Here is a 17,657-nt window from a genome sequence, read left to right as displayed (position 1 = left end):
GGTCTTTTTCCGGCTGGAGGCCTGTGACTAGTGGTGTTCCGCAGGGCTCTGTATTGGGACCTCTGCTGTTTGTGATTTATATAAATGATCTGGAAGAAGGAGTAACTGGGGTGATCAGTAAGTTTGCGGACGACACAAAACTGGCAGGACTTGCAGATAGTGAGGAACATTGTCAGAGGCTACAGAAGGATATAGATAGGCTGGAAATTTGGGCAAGGAAATGGCAGATGGAGTTCAATCCTGATAAATGCGAAGTGATGCATTTTGGTGGGAATAATGTAGGGAGGAGCTACACGATAAATGGAAGAACCATAAAGGGTGTAGAGACGCAGAGGGACCTGGGTGTGCAAGTCCACAGATCTTTGAAGGTGACGTCACAGGTGGAGAAGGTGGTGAAGAAGGCATATGGCATGCTTGCCTTTATAGGACGGGGCATAGAGTATAAAAGTTGGGGTCTGATGTTGCAGATGTATAGAACGTTGGTTCGGCCGCATTTGGAATACTGCGTCCAGTTCTGGTCACCACACTACCAGAAGGACGTGGAGGCTTTGGAGAGAGTACAGAGGAGGTTTACCAGGATGTTGCCTGGTATGGAGGGGCTTGGTTATGAGGAGAGATTGGGGAAACTGGGGTTGTTCTCCTTGGAAAGACGGAGGATGAGGGGAGACTTAATAGAGGTGTATAAAATTATGAAAGGCATAGATAGGGTGAACGGTGGGAAGCTTTTCCCCGGGTCGGTGGTGACGTTCACGAGGGGTCATAGGTTCAAGGTGAAGGGGGGGAGGTTTAACACAGATATCAGAAGGACATATTTCACACAGAGGGTCGTGGGGGCCTGGAATGTGTTGCCGGGCAAGGTGGTGGAGGCGGACACACTGGGAACGTTTAAGACTTATCTAGACAGCTATATGAACGGAGTGGGAATGGAGGGATACAAAAGAGTGGTCTAGTTTGGACCAGGGAGCGGCGCGGGCTAATTGTTCCTGGTTTCTCGTTTCAAGGCTTCATTCTACGATCATCTTGCTGGTGCCAGTACAGAGTGAGACTGCGGATAGTTGGGAACCTGTCTCGGGGGCAGGGAATTCATATGGTGTTCGTGGAAGTGGAAATGACTAGGGTTGGGAAGCATTTTCCGATCGGGGCCATTGTGATCTCCTGGACTCGTTTCGATCGCCTCAGGGGGTCGGAGAGGAATTTCCCAGATTTTTTTTTTCCCCATATTGGCCCTGGGGTTTTTCACTCTGGGTTTTCGCCTCTCCCTGGAGATCACATGGTCTGGAATGGGGGGGTGGGGGTAAGTTAATAGGTTGTAATGAACAAAGCATCGTAGCTGTGAGGGACAGCTCGGTGGATAGGATATTGGTATGTAGATAGGCTGGAAAATTGGGCGGGGATCCTGGATTCAGGATTCAATCCTGGACCGGGGAGCGGCGCGGGCTTGGAGGGCCGAAGGGCCTGTTCCTGTGCTGTATTGTTCTTTGTTCTTTGTTCTTTATGACTGTAACACTGCATTCTGCACTCTCTCCTTTCCTTCTCTATGAATGGTATGCTTTGTATAGTGTGCAAGAAACAATACTTTTCACTGTATACTAATACAAGCGACAATAATAAATTAAATCAAATCATATTTGGGCTAGAATTTCCTGGCAAAATAACTTCAGGATTAATATCCACATTGTTATCAATATGTAAATTCCCCAGCACATCATGAAGATTTATGAACATCACAATATTTTTATGGGCGGCACAGTGGCACAGTGGTTAGCACTGCTGCTGCACAGCGGCAGGGACCTGGGTTCCATTCCCGGCTTGGGTCACTGTCTGTGTGGAGTTTGCACATTCTCACCGTGTCTGCGTGGGTTTCCTCCGGGTGCTCCGGTTTCCTTCCACAGTCTGTAAGATGTGCTGGTTGGGTACATTGACCTGAAAAGGCATCGGAAGTGGCGACTCGGGGAATTTCACAGTAACTTCATTGCAGTGTTAATGTAAGCCTTACTTGTGACTAATAAACTTCAAGAACAAAAGCCCCAAGTTGCCACAACTATCTGGACGATCTGTGTCACTCCACCATCAGCCTTGCAAAATTGGCAATTTGGCCTCACCCTCCCCAGGAGGTCTAAGAGATTGCTGAACTTTCACATTAATTGACCATTAAGATCACCACAGAAAGTCAAAGTTGGCACTTAACCGGAAAGAAAAAACAATTTTAACAATGAGATTTATACTCCTGCATTTCCAGTCACCCACTCTGGGCCAGAAAGAGAACAGTTGTTACTGAAAAGTCTCATTCCTGCAGGTAGAAATTTGTTTTTTGGGATTTTTTAAAACAGTCCTCGGCAAAGTAAGTGAGGAGGGTGGGGTCCAAGGTGATTGTGGTGTAGGGGACAGGGAAAAGCTGGGACATAAGGGGCCAAAGATTTTCTTGTGGGATCAGGAGGAGGCAGCATTGACCACATTAGGTTTGCTTCTGGCTTCCCTATTGCACAGAAAGCATCCTTTCTCGATGTATTACAGCTTGGTATGGCTCCTGCTGTGACCAAGACCGCAAGAAACTACAAAGGGTTGCGAACGTAGTCCATACCATCACGCAAACCAAATCAAGAACCTCACGCACCCCGGACATTCTCTTCCACCTTCTTTCGTCAGTAAAAAGATACAAAATTCTGAGAACACATACCAACTGACTCAAGAACAACTTCTTCCCTGCTGCTGTCAGAACCTATCATATATTAAGCTTTTGTTTTTAATTCATTCTTGGGACATGGACATCACTGGTTGGCCAGCATTTATTGCCCATCCCTAGTTGCCTGAGGGTAGTTGAGAGTCAACCACATTGCTGTGGCTCTGGAGTCACACGTAGGCCAGACCGAGTAAGGATGGCAAATTTCCTTCCTTAAAGAACATTAGTGAATCAGATGGGTTTTTCCATCAATTGACCATGAAACCATTGTCATCGGTAGATTCTTAACTCCAGATTTTAAAAAAAATTGAATTCAAATACCACCATCTGCTGTGGCTGGATTCGAACCTGGGTCCCCAGAACATTAGCTGAGTTTCTGAATTAACAGTCTAGTGATAATACCACTAGGCCATCGCTAATTTTTCTCCACACCCTGTCACTGTGATAGTGTGTCACTGGGCGGCACGGTAGCACAGTGGTTAGCACTGCTGCTTCACTGTTCCAGGGACCTGGGTTCGAATCCCGGCTCGGGTCACTGTCTGTGTGGAGTTTGCACATTCTCCTGTCTGCGTGGGTTTCCACCGGGTGCTCCGGTTTCCTCCCACAGTCCAAAGATGTGCGGGCTAGGTTGATTGGCCATTCTAAATTTCCCCTTAGTGTCCCGGGATGCATAGGTTAGAGGGGTTAGTGGGTAAATATGTAGGGATATGGGGATAGGGCCTGGGCAGGATTGTGGTTGGTGCAGACTCGATGGGCCGAATGGCCTCTTTCTACACTGTAGGATTCTATTCTATACCCTCTCCTTTCCTTCACCCCTATGAACTCAATGAACGGTATGTTTTGTTTGTGAAAAACACAAGAAACACTACTTTTCACTGTATCCCAATACATGTCGCAATAATACATCAAATCAAATCCACAAGAATGTCCTGCAACCTGTGAAGGCTTCTCCAGCAAAACCTCCAAGACTTGTAACCTCCAAAATCTAAAAGTATAAGGGCAGCAGGTGATTGGAACACCATCACCTCCAATTCAGAGACCAGATGAACTTGCAAATGTGTCATTGTTCCTCTGTCATCCCCGAATCAACATTCTGGAACTCCTGACTTAACACCACTGTGAGCATACCAAAACCAGACTGACTGCATTGGTTCTCCACCACCATCTTCTCAAAGCAACCAGGAACAGGCAATAAATGCTAACCTTGCAAGTGATTCTCACATTCCGAGACTAAAATATAAAAAACCTTGTTGTCCAATAGCCCATCTCTAACATCCCACAATCAGACTTTTAAGTTCCTCTTTGCGTTAATTAAAGTTGAAATGCTTGCTGTTGCATTAAATTTTACTATTTTATTCCTCCCGTTGACTGAAAGTTTAAAAAAGTCTCCTCCTTACGATCCTCTGTCTTGAAATGCAAACTATTGTACTGACTCAAAGGACCAAATGGCCTACTCCTGCTTCTATTTTCCATGTCGTGTTCACCCCCTTTCCAAGATCTGAAAGTGTGAAATCTCTTACCTCCTTCAGTCTACGCATCTCCCGTCAATCTGCAGGCTTGTAAAAGCCAAATTTTGTAACCACCAGTACCTCTAATGTGTCACCTTCTCAGTCTTGGTGCCGTCCTGTACCATGGGTCTTGACTCCACACCCAAGTCTCATGTTGATAAAATCAGCATTCCACAGATGCTAATAATATTAATAACTTTCAAACATAGATTTGATGCTGAACATTTTATTCCCTGGCTTTTCAGGACAATTTGCAACATTAATTAAAAAAAAGTCTCTGTCTCATGACAAGTCTTGTGCAAAAATAAAGATTGTATCGAGAAAGCTCAGGCATTTATTTGCAGGAACCGTAACAAAACATTGGTTAACACAAGTGCTCTTTTTAACATCAGGCTCCATATTAGCAACAAATCAATCATCACTAATATATTTAGTCAGACATTATTTATTTCACAAAAATAAACCCTCATGTCCCTCAAAAGTACAAAGTAGGTGGAAGGCATCGTACTATAATACATCTCCCTCAATTTAGTGTCACCGGTTCAAGAAAACTGTTTCATTTACTTAATTGGAACTTATAAATAAATAGCTTTTGCTTTTAAGTTCCACTAGAGAAAGGAAGAATCAATCCTTAAAATATAAACTTCAGCTCACAGTACCCAGAACAACCATGGGACATCATGGATTTGTCTCGTGTCTGGAGAATGCAGGTTTTGAATGGGGCCAGTGAGTAAGATCATAGAAAGATCATAGAAACCCTACAGTGCAGAAATAGGCCATTTGGCCCATTGGGTCTGCACCGACTACAATCCCACCCAGGCCCTAGCCCCATATCCCTACATATTTACCCGCTAATCCCTCTAACCTACGCATCTCAGGACTCTAAGGGGCAATTTTCAGCATGGCCAATCAACCTAACCCGCACATCTTTGGACTGTGGGAGGAAACCGGAGCACCCGGAGGAAACCCACGCAGACACGAGGAGAACGTACAAACTCCACACAGACAGTGACCCGAGCTGGGAATCGAACCCAGGTCCTTGGAGCTGTGAAGCAGCAGTGCTAACCACTGTGCTGCCGTGCCGCCACGGTAACTGAGTCAATGGACCAATCAAGCGGACAGACAGGCCTGAGGCAGCTCTGAATACTGAAAGGCTGTCGGGATATAAAAAGCACTAAAACAATGACAAAAACAGAAAATGCTGGACAATCTCAGCAGGTCTGACAGCATCTATAGGGAGAGAATAGAGCCAACCTCTCGAGTCTGGATGACCCTTCATCAGAACTCTAAACCTCACACCTCAGAGCACTAAGACAATAGTTGAGTCTTACATTTTAACATTTTACAGCCTTTTAATTCCTTCTTACTGTTTGGGGTTTTTACTCTTCTGAGGAGAGATGCTTTTGTATTGTTTAACCCAGCCAGGAACCAAATTCCAAGCTGAATTTGGTGAAGCCAGCACCTTAACCATTATGGCGGAGCATTGATAAATTCTCAAGTGCGCTCCTCGCCAACACAGCAATTGAAATCTGCTCCCACATATCAACATAGTAAATAATCCGTTTCAAATATCTGAAAGAGTTACATTTAACTGCCCTTTCCTGCTCTTCGATTTTGCCAGTTCTAGTGAAAGGCAGATTCAGTTCTTTATTAAACCAACTGCACTGAAGAGTTGCACTCAGCGCAGCTTCAAAGTGCCCGGGGTCTAAAGGTGAACTCGAACCACATCACTGGTGGTGATTGTCCTGTTGCATTTCAAACAGGAGAATGCTGAGGATTTCCGCCTCTCTGATAGGCAGGGCCTGCAGATCAGGTGCCCACACAGCAGTCTGTACACAAGGACGTTCTCAGAGTATGCGGAGAGGGCTTTGTTGCAGGAGCTGCATGCTTCATCGGAACTGGATGGATTCCGCTCTGCAGAGAAAGAGGCAACAACATTATTATTTTCAAAAGCACTTTGAAGATTATGTTGCACCACACACAATTTAAGAACGTGCTATTCCTTTCCCGTTCCATACTGGTCTCTCTATGACAAAGCCAATTGCAATCAGCAGTGATTTCTTTCTAAAATGTGACGATATCGGGAAGCACCGTTAACATTTAAAGAGAAATTCAAACACCCAGTGATCAGCTGAAAGAGATTACGCCATGAGATTCCATGGTTTAAGACAAATGAATTTAATTATACAAAAAACAAAGCAACCACTATTAAATAAACATTGTATTAGGCGAATACATCAAAAAAATTATAAAACACAATCATGTGCACTTTAGATTAAAATTCTCAACTGAACCTCTCCTGTTCCCCTCCTTCCAAAGCCCCAGGAAGCCTTTGCTAGGTTTCAGGCTCTTGAAGATTCTTTTTCGTTCCCTGGTCCAAAACAAAATGCCACAGCTCTCAGGAATTCACTTTAATTTCTCATCAGTGTTCCAGCTGTTCTCCAAGGTTACAAAATGTCAAGGGGATCCTTCCCTTAACTTTCACCAAGTGATCCTCCAGCATTTCTTCAAACCTCAGGACTGTGGATTTCTCAGTTCAAACTTAGGTTCACTGCACTCTCTCTGGTAATTGTTTAGTGCCTCCACCTCAGAAATACTCCCATTTTCTGATAACCCTTTTGCTCCTGGTTTACAGCTGCTTTTCAGTTCTTAGCAGACTCCTTCTTTCCTTGTCTGCTGAACACTGGGCTTACACCCACCAACCTGGGTGCTTTCAGCTCCAAACCCAGAGGAAAAATCCCATAACTTCCAGAATTCCAACCAAGGCTCCACCCTGCCAATTCTGTGGCAACAGTGGTTGGTTGAGATATCGGATTGATTTTTAGATTAATTAACTTTAAGCTTCAAAATCAAACCTTTTGACCTTGAGATCTGGATGAGTAAATAAGGGCAATTCTCCTCAGACTTATTGTTTGCAGTTTCCCAGCTTAATGAAGGCTAGCTGCCATTTTTATGGTTTTTACACTCCAAACTTTGACCTCATTAAGTACACATGAGACCCTTTAACCACCATTATTTGAGCTGTTCTGGCAATTTCTAAAGTCCAAATTTTAATGACCTTACCTGTACAAATTGAATCTTCCCAAAACTAAAAATTGCCTCTACAATACTAATATGAACCACAAACTAGATGATTGGGCAACAGTGAGGCTAGTTCAGCAGGAGGACATTTCAACAAGTTTGGAAAGTGTTCATAAAACGCAACAGTAAGTTCCAACAGAAATATTTACTGCAGGCCATTCTACTGAAAGGAAATCGATTCCCAGTTTAATGCTGCAGAACACAATCGTTACTCTGTTAGTCATTCCAATAGTCAGAACACAATTCATAATTTAGATCAATCAATTTTTCCTTAAGCACATCTATGGATCAGAGTGATGATAAATTCCTCCTTTACAAATTGCCCTTCAAATTCTAATTGTTGACAAACCACTAAACTGCAGACCACTTTATCCAAAGGAATTGGAGCAATTGATTTTTAATGGAGACATAAATTAAAACATCACAGACGAGGTTTTCACACCTGCCATTGTGATTTTCCCAGCATTCTTTTGTCTCTCCGCTGCCTTCCTGTCTTGTTCTCAAGGTATCAGTTCCTTGCTGGGGGTCTATTAGTCTCACTTAACTACAACTTTAAAAATCACTGAAAAACATTCTGAAATAGTCCGTCTGTTTATCTGGTGAACCGCTATACTAGGCTGAACTTCCATTCATTTTGTTTTCACCAAACCCTCAGGACACTGGGAACGTTTAAGACTTATCTAGACAGCCATATGAACGGAGTGGGAATGGAGGGATACAAAAGAATGGTCTAGTTGGGACCAGGGAGCGGCACGGGCTTGGAGGGCCGAAGGGCCTGTTCCTGTGCTGTATTGTTCTTTGTTCTTTGACAAGAACAGCTTTACAATTAAATAAGTACTTTTGAAGTGTGGTCGCTATGGCTATGCTGGAAAATGCAGCAGCCAATTTGAGGACAGGTCTCCACAAGTAAATGACAAGACTTTTTTTCAAGATGGCGCCGGAGTGTGGTGACTTCTTGCAAGCTGTGCCCAGCATACCTTCTAATTCTATCTTTTGCTCTCGTTCTATACTTCTGAAACTTCATTCTAACTCTTTTACATTCTGCACTCTCTCGTTTCCTTCTCTATGAGCGGTATGTTTTGTCTGTATAGCATGCAAGAAACAATACTTTTCACTGTATGTTAATACATGTGACAATAATAAATCAAATCAAATCAAGATCTTAGAAACCCTACAGCACAGAAAGAGGCCATTCAGCCCATCGAGTCTGCACCAACCACAATCCCACCCAGGCCCTATCCCCATATCCCGATATATTTACCCACTAATCCCTCTAACCTATGCATCCCAGGACACTAAGGGCAATTTTAGCATGGCCAATCAACCTAACCCGCACATCTTTGGACTGTGGGAGGAAACCGGAGCACCCGGAGGAAACCCACGCAGATACGAGGAGAATGTGCAAACTCCACGCAGACAGTGACCCAAGCCGGGAATCGAACCCAGGTCCCTGGAGCTGTGAAGCAGCAGTGCTAACCACTGTGCTACCGTGCCGCCCCTTGAGAACAAGATGATTGGTTTATGTTGGTGCCATTTGAAGGGGGAATTTTGGACGGGACATTTGCTGCCCTTCCCCGAATTCTGTCACCACCGTAACCTATTGATGGGACCTTGATTTGATCTCTCATCCAAAAGAAGAAAACTCCAATTTTGCAACACACCCTTTCTGGCTACATTGGACTGCTGCATTGAAAGGTGCTACTGGCTTGCGATGTTATCGTTACAGCATTGCAAACTAGCTCCGAGCCACCATCTACATACAGTACCTTGCATATAGTCAGAGACGCTGCCAACCTCTGGCTGTTGCTCGTCTGGTCTTTGCCTGGCAGTGAACGATGGGAAAGTACTCAAGGCAGAAGCCAAGGCGCTGTCTAAACTTTGCGATAACCGCTGCTCATGGGAAACCGTACCTTTAGATACAATCAAAAAACAAATCATTTAGAAACAAGTGACATTCGCACCACAAGTGTCAGGCAATGACCATTTTCAAAGAGAGAATCTCCTTGAAGGTCAACCATCACTGAATATCCCACCAATATTGATTGGGGCACACAGATTTTAAAGTAATCGGTAAAAGAAGTAATAGCGACATGAGGAAAAACATTTTCACGCAGCAAGTGGTTAAAGTTTGGAATGCACTGCCTGAGATTGTGGAGGAGCCAGCTTCAATTGAGACCTTCAAAAGGAAATTCAACTACGACCTTAAAAGGAAGAATTTGCAAGGTGATAGAGAGAAGGCAGGGGAATGGCACAAGGATTTAGGTTCATTCAGATAGCCAATGATGCAGACATGATGGGCTGAATGTCACTATAACAATTCTGTGATAATGTTCACACTAAGAAAGTCTCACGACAGCAGGTCAAAGTCCAACAGGTGTATTTGGAATCACGGGTTTTTGGTAGGTATCTCTCCACTCACCTAATGAAGGAGCAGTGCTCTGAAAGCTCGTGATTCCAAATAAACCTGTTGGACTTTGACCTGGTGTTGTGAGACTTCTTACTGTGCCCATCCCAGTCCAACACCGGCATCTCCACATCAAAGAACAAAGAAAATTACAGCACAGGAACAGGCCCTTTGGCCCTCTAAGCCTGCACCGACCTTGCTGCCTGACTTAACTAAAACCCCCTACCCTTCCGGGGACCATATCCCTCTATTCCCATCCTATTCATGTACTTGTCAAGGTGCCCCTTAAAAGTCACTATTGTATCCGCTTCCACTACCTCCCCCGGCAACGAGTTCCAGGCACCCACGACTCTGTAAAAAATCTGCCTCGTACATCTCCTTTAAACCTTGCCCCTCACACCTTAAACCTATGCCCCCTAGTAACTGACTCTTCCACCCTGGGAAAAAGCTTCTGACTATCCACTCTGTCCATGCCGCTCATAATCTTGTGGACTTCTATCAGGTCTCCCCTCAACCTCCATCGCTCCAGTGAGAACAAACCAACCTCTGCTAATGCCCTCCATACCAGGCAACATCCTGGTAAAAATTTTCTGTACCCTCTCCAAAGCCTTCACATCCTTCTGGTAGTGTGGCGACCAGAATTGAACACTATATTCCAAGTGCGGCCTAACTAAGGTTCTATCAAGCTGCAACATGACTTGCCAATTTTTAAACTCAATACCCCGGCCGATGATGGCAAGCATGCCGTATGCCTTCTTGATTACCTTCTCCACCTGCATTGCCACTTTCAGTGACCTGTGTTCCTGTACACCCAGATCCCTTTGCCTATCAATACTCTTAAGGGTTCTGCCATTTACTGTATATTTCCTATCTGTATTAGACCTTCCAAAATGCATTACCTCACATTTGTCCGGATTAAACTCCATCTGCCATCTCTCCGCCCAAGTCTCCAACTGATCTATATCCTGCTGTATCCTCTGATGGTCCTCATCGTTATCTGCAAATCCGCTCATAATCTTGTAGACTTCTATCAGGTCTCCCCTCAACCTCCATCGCTCCAGTGAGAACAAACCAACCTCAAACTAACATTTGTGCCGTCTGCAAACTTACTAATCAATCCAGTTACGTTTTCTTCCAAATCATTTATATATATTACAAACAGCAAAGGTCTCAGCACTGATCCCTGAGGAACACCACTTGTCACAGCCCTCCATTCAGAAACGCACCCTTCCACTGCTACCCTCTTCTTTGACCGAGCCAGTTTTGTATCCACCTTGCCAGCTCACCTCTGATCCCATGCGACTTCACCTTCTGTACCAGTGTGCCATGAGGGACCTTGTCAAAGGCCTTGCTGAAGTCCATGTAGACAACATCCACTGCCCTACCCTCATCAATCATCTTCGTCACTTCCTCGAAAAACTCGATCAAGTTCATGAGACACGACCTCCCCTTCACAAAACCATGTTGCCTCTCACTAATACGGCCACTTATTTCCAAGTGGGAATAAATCCTGTCTCGAAAAATCCTCTCCAATAATTTCCCTACCACTGATGGAAGGCTCACTGGCCTGTAATTACCTGGATTATTCTTGCTACCCTTCTTAAACAAAGGAACAACATTGGCTATTCTCCAATCCTCTGGGACCTCCCCTATAGCCAGTGAGGATACAAAGATTTCTCTCAAGGCCCCAGCAATTTCCTCCCTTGCCTCTCTCAGTATTCTGGGGTATGTCCCATCAGGCCCTGGGGACTTGTCTACCTTAATGTTTCTCAAGAACCCCAATACCTCCTCCTTTTTGATCTCAACATGACTCAAACTATCTACACATCCTTTCCCAGACTCATCATCCACCAAGTCCTTCTCTTTGGTGAATACTGATGCAAAGTACTCATTTCATACCTCGCCCATTTCCTCTGGCTCCATGCATAGATTCCCTCCCTTGTCCTCGAGTGGGCCAACCCTCTCCCTGGCTACCCTCTTGCTCTTTATATATGTATAAAAAGCCTTGGGATTTTCCTTAATCCTGTCGGCCAATGGTTTTTCATGACCCCTTTTAGCCCTTCTGACTCCTTGCATAAGTTTCTTTCTACTTTCCCTGTATTCCACACTTGCTTCATGTGTTCCCAGCCTCCTAGCTTTGACAAGTGCTTCCTTTTTCTCTTTGACTAGGCTGACAATATCTCTCATTATCCAAGGTTCCAAAAACTTGCCATACTTACCCTTCATCCTTACAGGAATGCGCCGGTCCTGAATCCCTATCAACTTACACTTGAAAGCCTCCCACATGCCAGAGGTTGATTTGCCCTCAAACATCTGCCCCCAATCTACATTCTTCAGTTCCTGCCTGATATTGTTGTAATTAGCCTTCCCCCAATTTAGCATCTTCACTTGAGGACTACACTTCTCTTTATCCATCAGTACCTTAAAGTTTACTGAATTGAGGTCACTGTTCCCGAACTGCTCCCCTACTGAAACATTGACCACCTGGCCGGGCTCATTCCCCAATACCAGGTCCAATATGGCCCCTTCCCTAGTTGGACTATCTACATACTGCTTCAAGAAGCCTTCCTGGATGCTCCTTACAAACTCTGCCCCATCCACGCCCCTAGCACTAAGTGAGTCCCAGAAGTTAAAATCTCCCACCACAACAATCCTGTTACTTTTACACCTTGCCAACATCTGCCTAAATGTCTGTTCTTCAATCTCCCGCTGGCAGTTGGATGGCCTATAGTAAACCCCCAACATTGTGACTACACCTTTCCTATTCCTGAGCTCTACCCATATTGCCTTGCTGTATGAGCCCTCCGAGGTGTCTTCCTGGAGTGATGATGTTCAGTTAATCGTGCTTTTAGTCTTTTGTTACAGTAAAAAAAGTCTTAAACGTGAAATCTTGTGTCATCCTTTAAGCTTTTAACTGGAAGTTTGAATTTCTTTTTAAAGTTATCGAATTCTATAGAGATCATGAGAGGTTTTGGAAAAGTCCCAAACTGAATACCAGCAGAGAGGCCCACTCTAACAATGCTAACCAACCCAGCCACATGAAGGCGAACCTCCAGGATATCTTAGATAGCCTGGGGATATGTCTCTTTGACCAGAGACTGTCTTTCCTTCTGCATTTCTGCTTGAACCCTAGGTTGCAGGAGGGACACCATCTCCTTGCTGCTGATCACATTAGCAAGTTTACCCCAGTCCATACCCCAGTCCAACGCCGGCATCCCCACATCATGACGACCACATTAGCTGCAGTTCTTTGTCTCTCGGCAAATCCTCCCCCTCTCTCTTTCTGTCCGAAATCTCGGAGTTCGGAAGTCCAGTTAACACAGTTGCTCTCGCCTTTTGCTCCATGAAGTCTCACCCTGGCCTCTCTGTCCCCATTATAACCTAGCCATCAAAGTTTGAGTTTATTTATTAGTATCACAAGTAGCCTTACATTAACACTGCAATGAAGTTACTGTGAAAATCCCCAGAATTCAAAGCAGATCACTCGAGCCACTTCATTTACCTGGAATTAAAGAGACAATCCCAAAACATCACAATCTTGTAAAACCCCACTTCATAAAACCTACTCAAGGGCAATTAGGAGTGGGTAATAAATGCTGACATTCCAGCGATGCCCATGAATGAACAGAAAAATTGTCAGCCTAATAGGTTTTGGAATAAGAGGTGACTTAATTGAGGTTTTTGGGTTGATGTGAGGGTTTGACAGAGTAGGTCGGAAAACCTACATCCTCTGGTGAGTGGGTCAATAATCAGAGGTTATAAATTTATGATCACTGGCTGAAGATCGAGAGGGAAGATGAGGCGAACTTATGTTTCACTCAGTACACTGTAATGGAAAAGGTGGTGGAAAAGGGGACGGCACGGTAGCAGAGTGGTTAGCACTGCTGCTTCACAGCTCCAGGGACCTGGGTTCGATTCCCGGCTCGGGTCACTGTCTGTGTGGAGTTTGCACATTCTCATGTTTGTGTGAGTTTCCTCCAGGTGCTCCGGTTTCCTCCCACAGTCCAAAGATGTGCGGGTTAGGTTGATTGGCCATGCTAAAAATTGCCCTTAGTGTCCTGAGATGCGTAGGTTAGAGGGATTAGTGGGTAAATGTGTAGGGATATGGGGGTAGGGACTGGGTGGGATTGTGGTCGGTGCAGACTCGATGGGCCGAATGGCCTCTTTCTGTACTGTAGGGTTTCTATGATTCTATGGAAGCTGATTCCATTCATAATTTCAAAAAGGAAGTCGAACAGGCGCTTGAGGATGCGGAATGTACAAAGTTACATTACAGGCGGGGGGGCGGGGGGATGTGGGATTACGAAATGGTCCCTCCAATTTCCATTTGTCCGTTTTATGCATTCCACAATCCTTTTAAGATTGCTGCACACCCATGCATATGTGCAAGTCAAAGGAACCGACACTGGTACACAGCAGTGCAGCCTGTTTAGCCAAGTGCAGCATTCCCGATTGCTGCGTGGTCAGGCAGCCATGTAGCTTAGAGGGAATCTTGGAACTGTGCATGACTGGTGTTTCAAAGAGCCAGCACAGGCACAATGGATTGAATGGCCTTCTTCAGTGTTGTATCATTCGAAGATTCCACAAGTGTATCTGCTTTTAAATTCTGGCTAATATTCAGAACACAGCCTTAAATGATCAACTTTCTTGCTCTTTTGTTTTTAAATTATAGTTTTACATGTATAACAAGTGACATTTTGAAGTGTGACACATATAATTCCTGAAGGCAATATTACCAAATACTGATGCACTTTAATGCTGGCTCAGCCAGGGTTACTACTCCTGATTAGAGTCCTGTGACCCTGCTGGGAAGGGCACAGGAGCAGAGGTGACAACATCTGGGACAAGGAGCAGGAGTAGGCCCTTCAGACCAGCTCCACCAATCAATTAGATCATGGCTGATCTTATTTTAACCTCAGTTTCACATTCCTGACTATGCACGATAATCTTTCACCATCTTACTAACCAATAATCTATTTACCTCTACATTCCAGATATTCAAGGACTCAATTCCAAAGACTCGCAAACTGAGCAAAAAATCTTTTCCTCCTCTCTGTCTTAAATGAGCAACCCCTTATTCTCAAACAATGATACCGAGATTCTTCCACAAGAGGAAACATCTTCCTCACATCCTCCCTGTCAACACTCCTCAGGATCTTATATGTTTCAATCAAGTTGCCTCTTACTCTTCTAAGGTTCAGCAGATACAAAGCTAGCTTGTCCAATCTTTCCTTACAAGACAACTGTCCATTCCGGGTATTAGTTTAGTAAACCTTTTCTGAACTGCTTCTAATGCATTGACATCTTTCCTTAAATAAGGAGACCAATACACCAGATGTGGTCTCACCAATGCCCTGTCCAACTGAAGCATAATCTCCCTACTCTGGCATTCAATTCCCCTCACAATAAATTGTAACATTCTATTAGCTTTCCAAATTAGTTGCTGCATCTTTTTGAAATACATGCACAAGGACACCCAAAACCCTCTGCATCTCAGAGTGCTGCAATCTCTCACCATTTTGATAACATGCCTCTTCGTTATTCGTCTTGCCAAAATGGACAACCTCACGTTTTCCTACATTATACTCCATTTGTCAGATCTGTGCCTCATTCACCTAACAAGCTGCAGAGAGTGAAACACAGAGTTGAGGTAAGTGTGGGAGTTTCGGAGAATACGTCTTAATCTTTTGCATTCTTAAAATCTAACAAACTGCTGGTGATTAAAATCAATACTTGCAGGAGAAGATAATAACTGATATAAAGGAGAAAATGAAAGATGGTTATACCCGAATCTTGCCCAGGCTCTTGCTGTTCTTTCATATCTGTTTTGAATCTCTTTTCTCCACAATCGGATACAGCAGCAGTAGAGCTCCCACTAGTGCCAGCACTCATTCCCTCCGAGACAGGATTGGTGATTGTGTCACGTGCGGAGTCTGATTTTCTCTTCACTGCAGACGAGGCAACAAATCCAATGTGAGTTCTCCCCACGACAGCGCGATCTGGTGTCGCGTTATGGAGCAGGAAGTAGTCCAGCCTTGTTTTAAGCATCGAGTGAGGGACTGGTTTGGAATGCCGGCCGAAGGGAACGTTTGTGAAGGGATCATTGGGCACCCTGCCCCATGTGGCTTCGCACCGACTGTACTTGTCCAGAGTACTCTGATCAATAACTTTGCCACAGGGAAGTAACATAGGGAGGACCATGATCTCGGAAGTGATGGGATCTAGAAATTCATCTGGAACATTGCCGTTAGTCATCGGAGATCCATTAACAACCGGCTGTAGGCTCCGTGTATCACTGGATGGTGCAGCAGAAACATTTCCCTGGTTGACAACTGGAGTCGATTGCCCAGCCTTGTGCTTCTGATAAACTCTGTAGATGCCTTCTATAACTGTACGAGGGGACGACCTAGATGGCTGGCCCCAGATGGCAACCCTCCTTAAGCAAGGCAAATTGCCACCTGACACATAAGTAATGCAGATCCTGAGGTGATTTATATTTGTCAGAGAAAAATGTCCCTTATTCCACAAATCCTGCACTAAAGTACTGTCAGTGACAGCAGATTGTTCATTAAACTCATTAAAGGGAGGCCTGGCCTTAAAGGCTTTGTGCCTGAAGGATACTTTACTTTGGTTTTTCAGTGTGGCTTTCCCAACCAATGTAAACACATCATTATCTGAAAAGGCTGGGCCTGAAAGCTGAGAGTTTTGTGTGGAATTCTCATTCCACATCACATTCTTACTGCTTGTGGTACATGTGTAAATATCCAATCCCATCGAGTTTTGCAAGCTAACTGAGACATCTATGTCAATCCTGCACAGTTCCACATTAAATGGGAATGAAATGGTAACATGTAGAGGAGGTTTGATGAAGTATTCAGCGCGGAATCCACATTTTCTTTTCACAGGGTCCGCAGAGATCAGGTTGCTCGCTTCATAGCCGTCAGCACAGACCTGGGCAGAATGCAACAGGAAGATAAAAGATGGAATATTTGTCACTGCACGCCTGTTGGATAGAAACTTTGTTTTTATATTCATGCGTCATGGGCATCGCTGGCTGACCAGCATTTATTGCCCATCCCTAGTTGCCCGAGGGCAGTTGAGAGTCAACCACATTGCTGTGGCTCTGGAGTCACAAGTAGGCCAGACCTGGTAAGGACGGCGGATTTCCTTCCCTAAAGGACATCAGTGAACCAGATGGGGTTTTCCAACAATCGACAATGGTTTCATGGTCATCAGTAGATTCTTAATTCCAGATATTTTGTATTGAATTCAAATTCCACCATCTGCTGTGGTGGGATCTAAACCTGGGTCCCCAGAACATTAGTTGAGTTTCTGGATTAATAGTCTAGAGATATTACCACTAGGCCATATTAATTCATCAGCACAGAGTTACTGGACCAGTGGGCAGCAAGGAATAGGCCCGATCTCCCACTCCAGTCAGTTCCCATCCACAGCAGCACTGGACAAAGTCTGTGATCTTTCTCTGGAAAGGGAGAGGGAAAGAGAGGTTTATCACTGAATCCCCATTCCAGTCTCCCAGCTTCCATCCAACAAAACAGCTGATGGAGCTTGGGAGATTCCCCAGCTCCTTCTTAGCAGCAGAGACACAGGAGCCAGTGAGATCCTGTGCTGACGGGCGAATGGCCTTCAATGGAGAACACTCAGTTAGGAAAAACATTGAGTGGGATTCTCCCCAAAAAAGTTCTAAGTGTCAAATTTGTGTAAAAAACTGGAGGAAACCACGTTGTTTTTTCAGCTGGATTTTCAAAATGAATCTCCCACACTCTGCGCACTGCAGGGTGCACTAACGTGAATCTCGCAAAAGATCAGTGCGCTGATCTATTCCCGCTGGAGAGGCCGGCAGCAGAACACTGAGCTCGATTGCTGGCCAGTCCACAACCAACGCCTTGATCGCTGGCCCCCCAGACGTGTCCGAGCAACCCAAACCCCCCCAGCTCCCCCAACCCACCTCGATTTCCCCTCC

General features: G+C 44.8%; 1 protein-coding gene across 2 annotated transcripts in view; it reads right to left on the bottom strand.

The window, feature by feature from the left end:
- Window positions 1-4,401: 4,401 nt before the first annotated feature.
- The window catches only part of ubox5 (U-box domain containing 5), a 42,494-nt gene continuing 29,238 nt past the window's right edge, over window positions 4,402-17,657 (bottom strand). For both annotated transcript variants that reach the window (XM_078223424.1, XM_078223414.1), the window contains exons 3-5: window positions 15,460-16,624; window positions 9,036-9,179; window positions 4,402-6,102 (exon numbers count right to left, since the gene is read on the bottom strand). In XM_078223424.1, coding sequence (XP_078079550.1) covers window positions 5,894-6,102; window positions 9,036-9,179; window positions 15,460-16,624 — 1,518 coding nt within the window. In that variant the 3' untranslated portion in view covers window positions 4,402-5,893. The remainder of the gene's footprint in view (window positions 6,103-9,035; window positions 9,180-15,459; window positions 16,625-17,657) is intronic.

Source organism: Mustelus asterias, chromosome 1, assembly GCF_964213995.1.
Source record: "Mustelus asterias chromosome 1, sMusAst1.hap1.1, whole genome shotgun sequence".
Taxonomy (NCBI): Eukaryota; Metazoa; Chordata; class Chondrichthyes; order Carcharhiniformes; family Triakidae; genus Mustelus; species Mustelus asterias.
The sequence above is the reverse complement of the archived record's forward strand: the minus strand, read 5'-3'. Positions and strand labels throughout refer to the sequence as shown.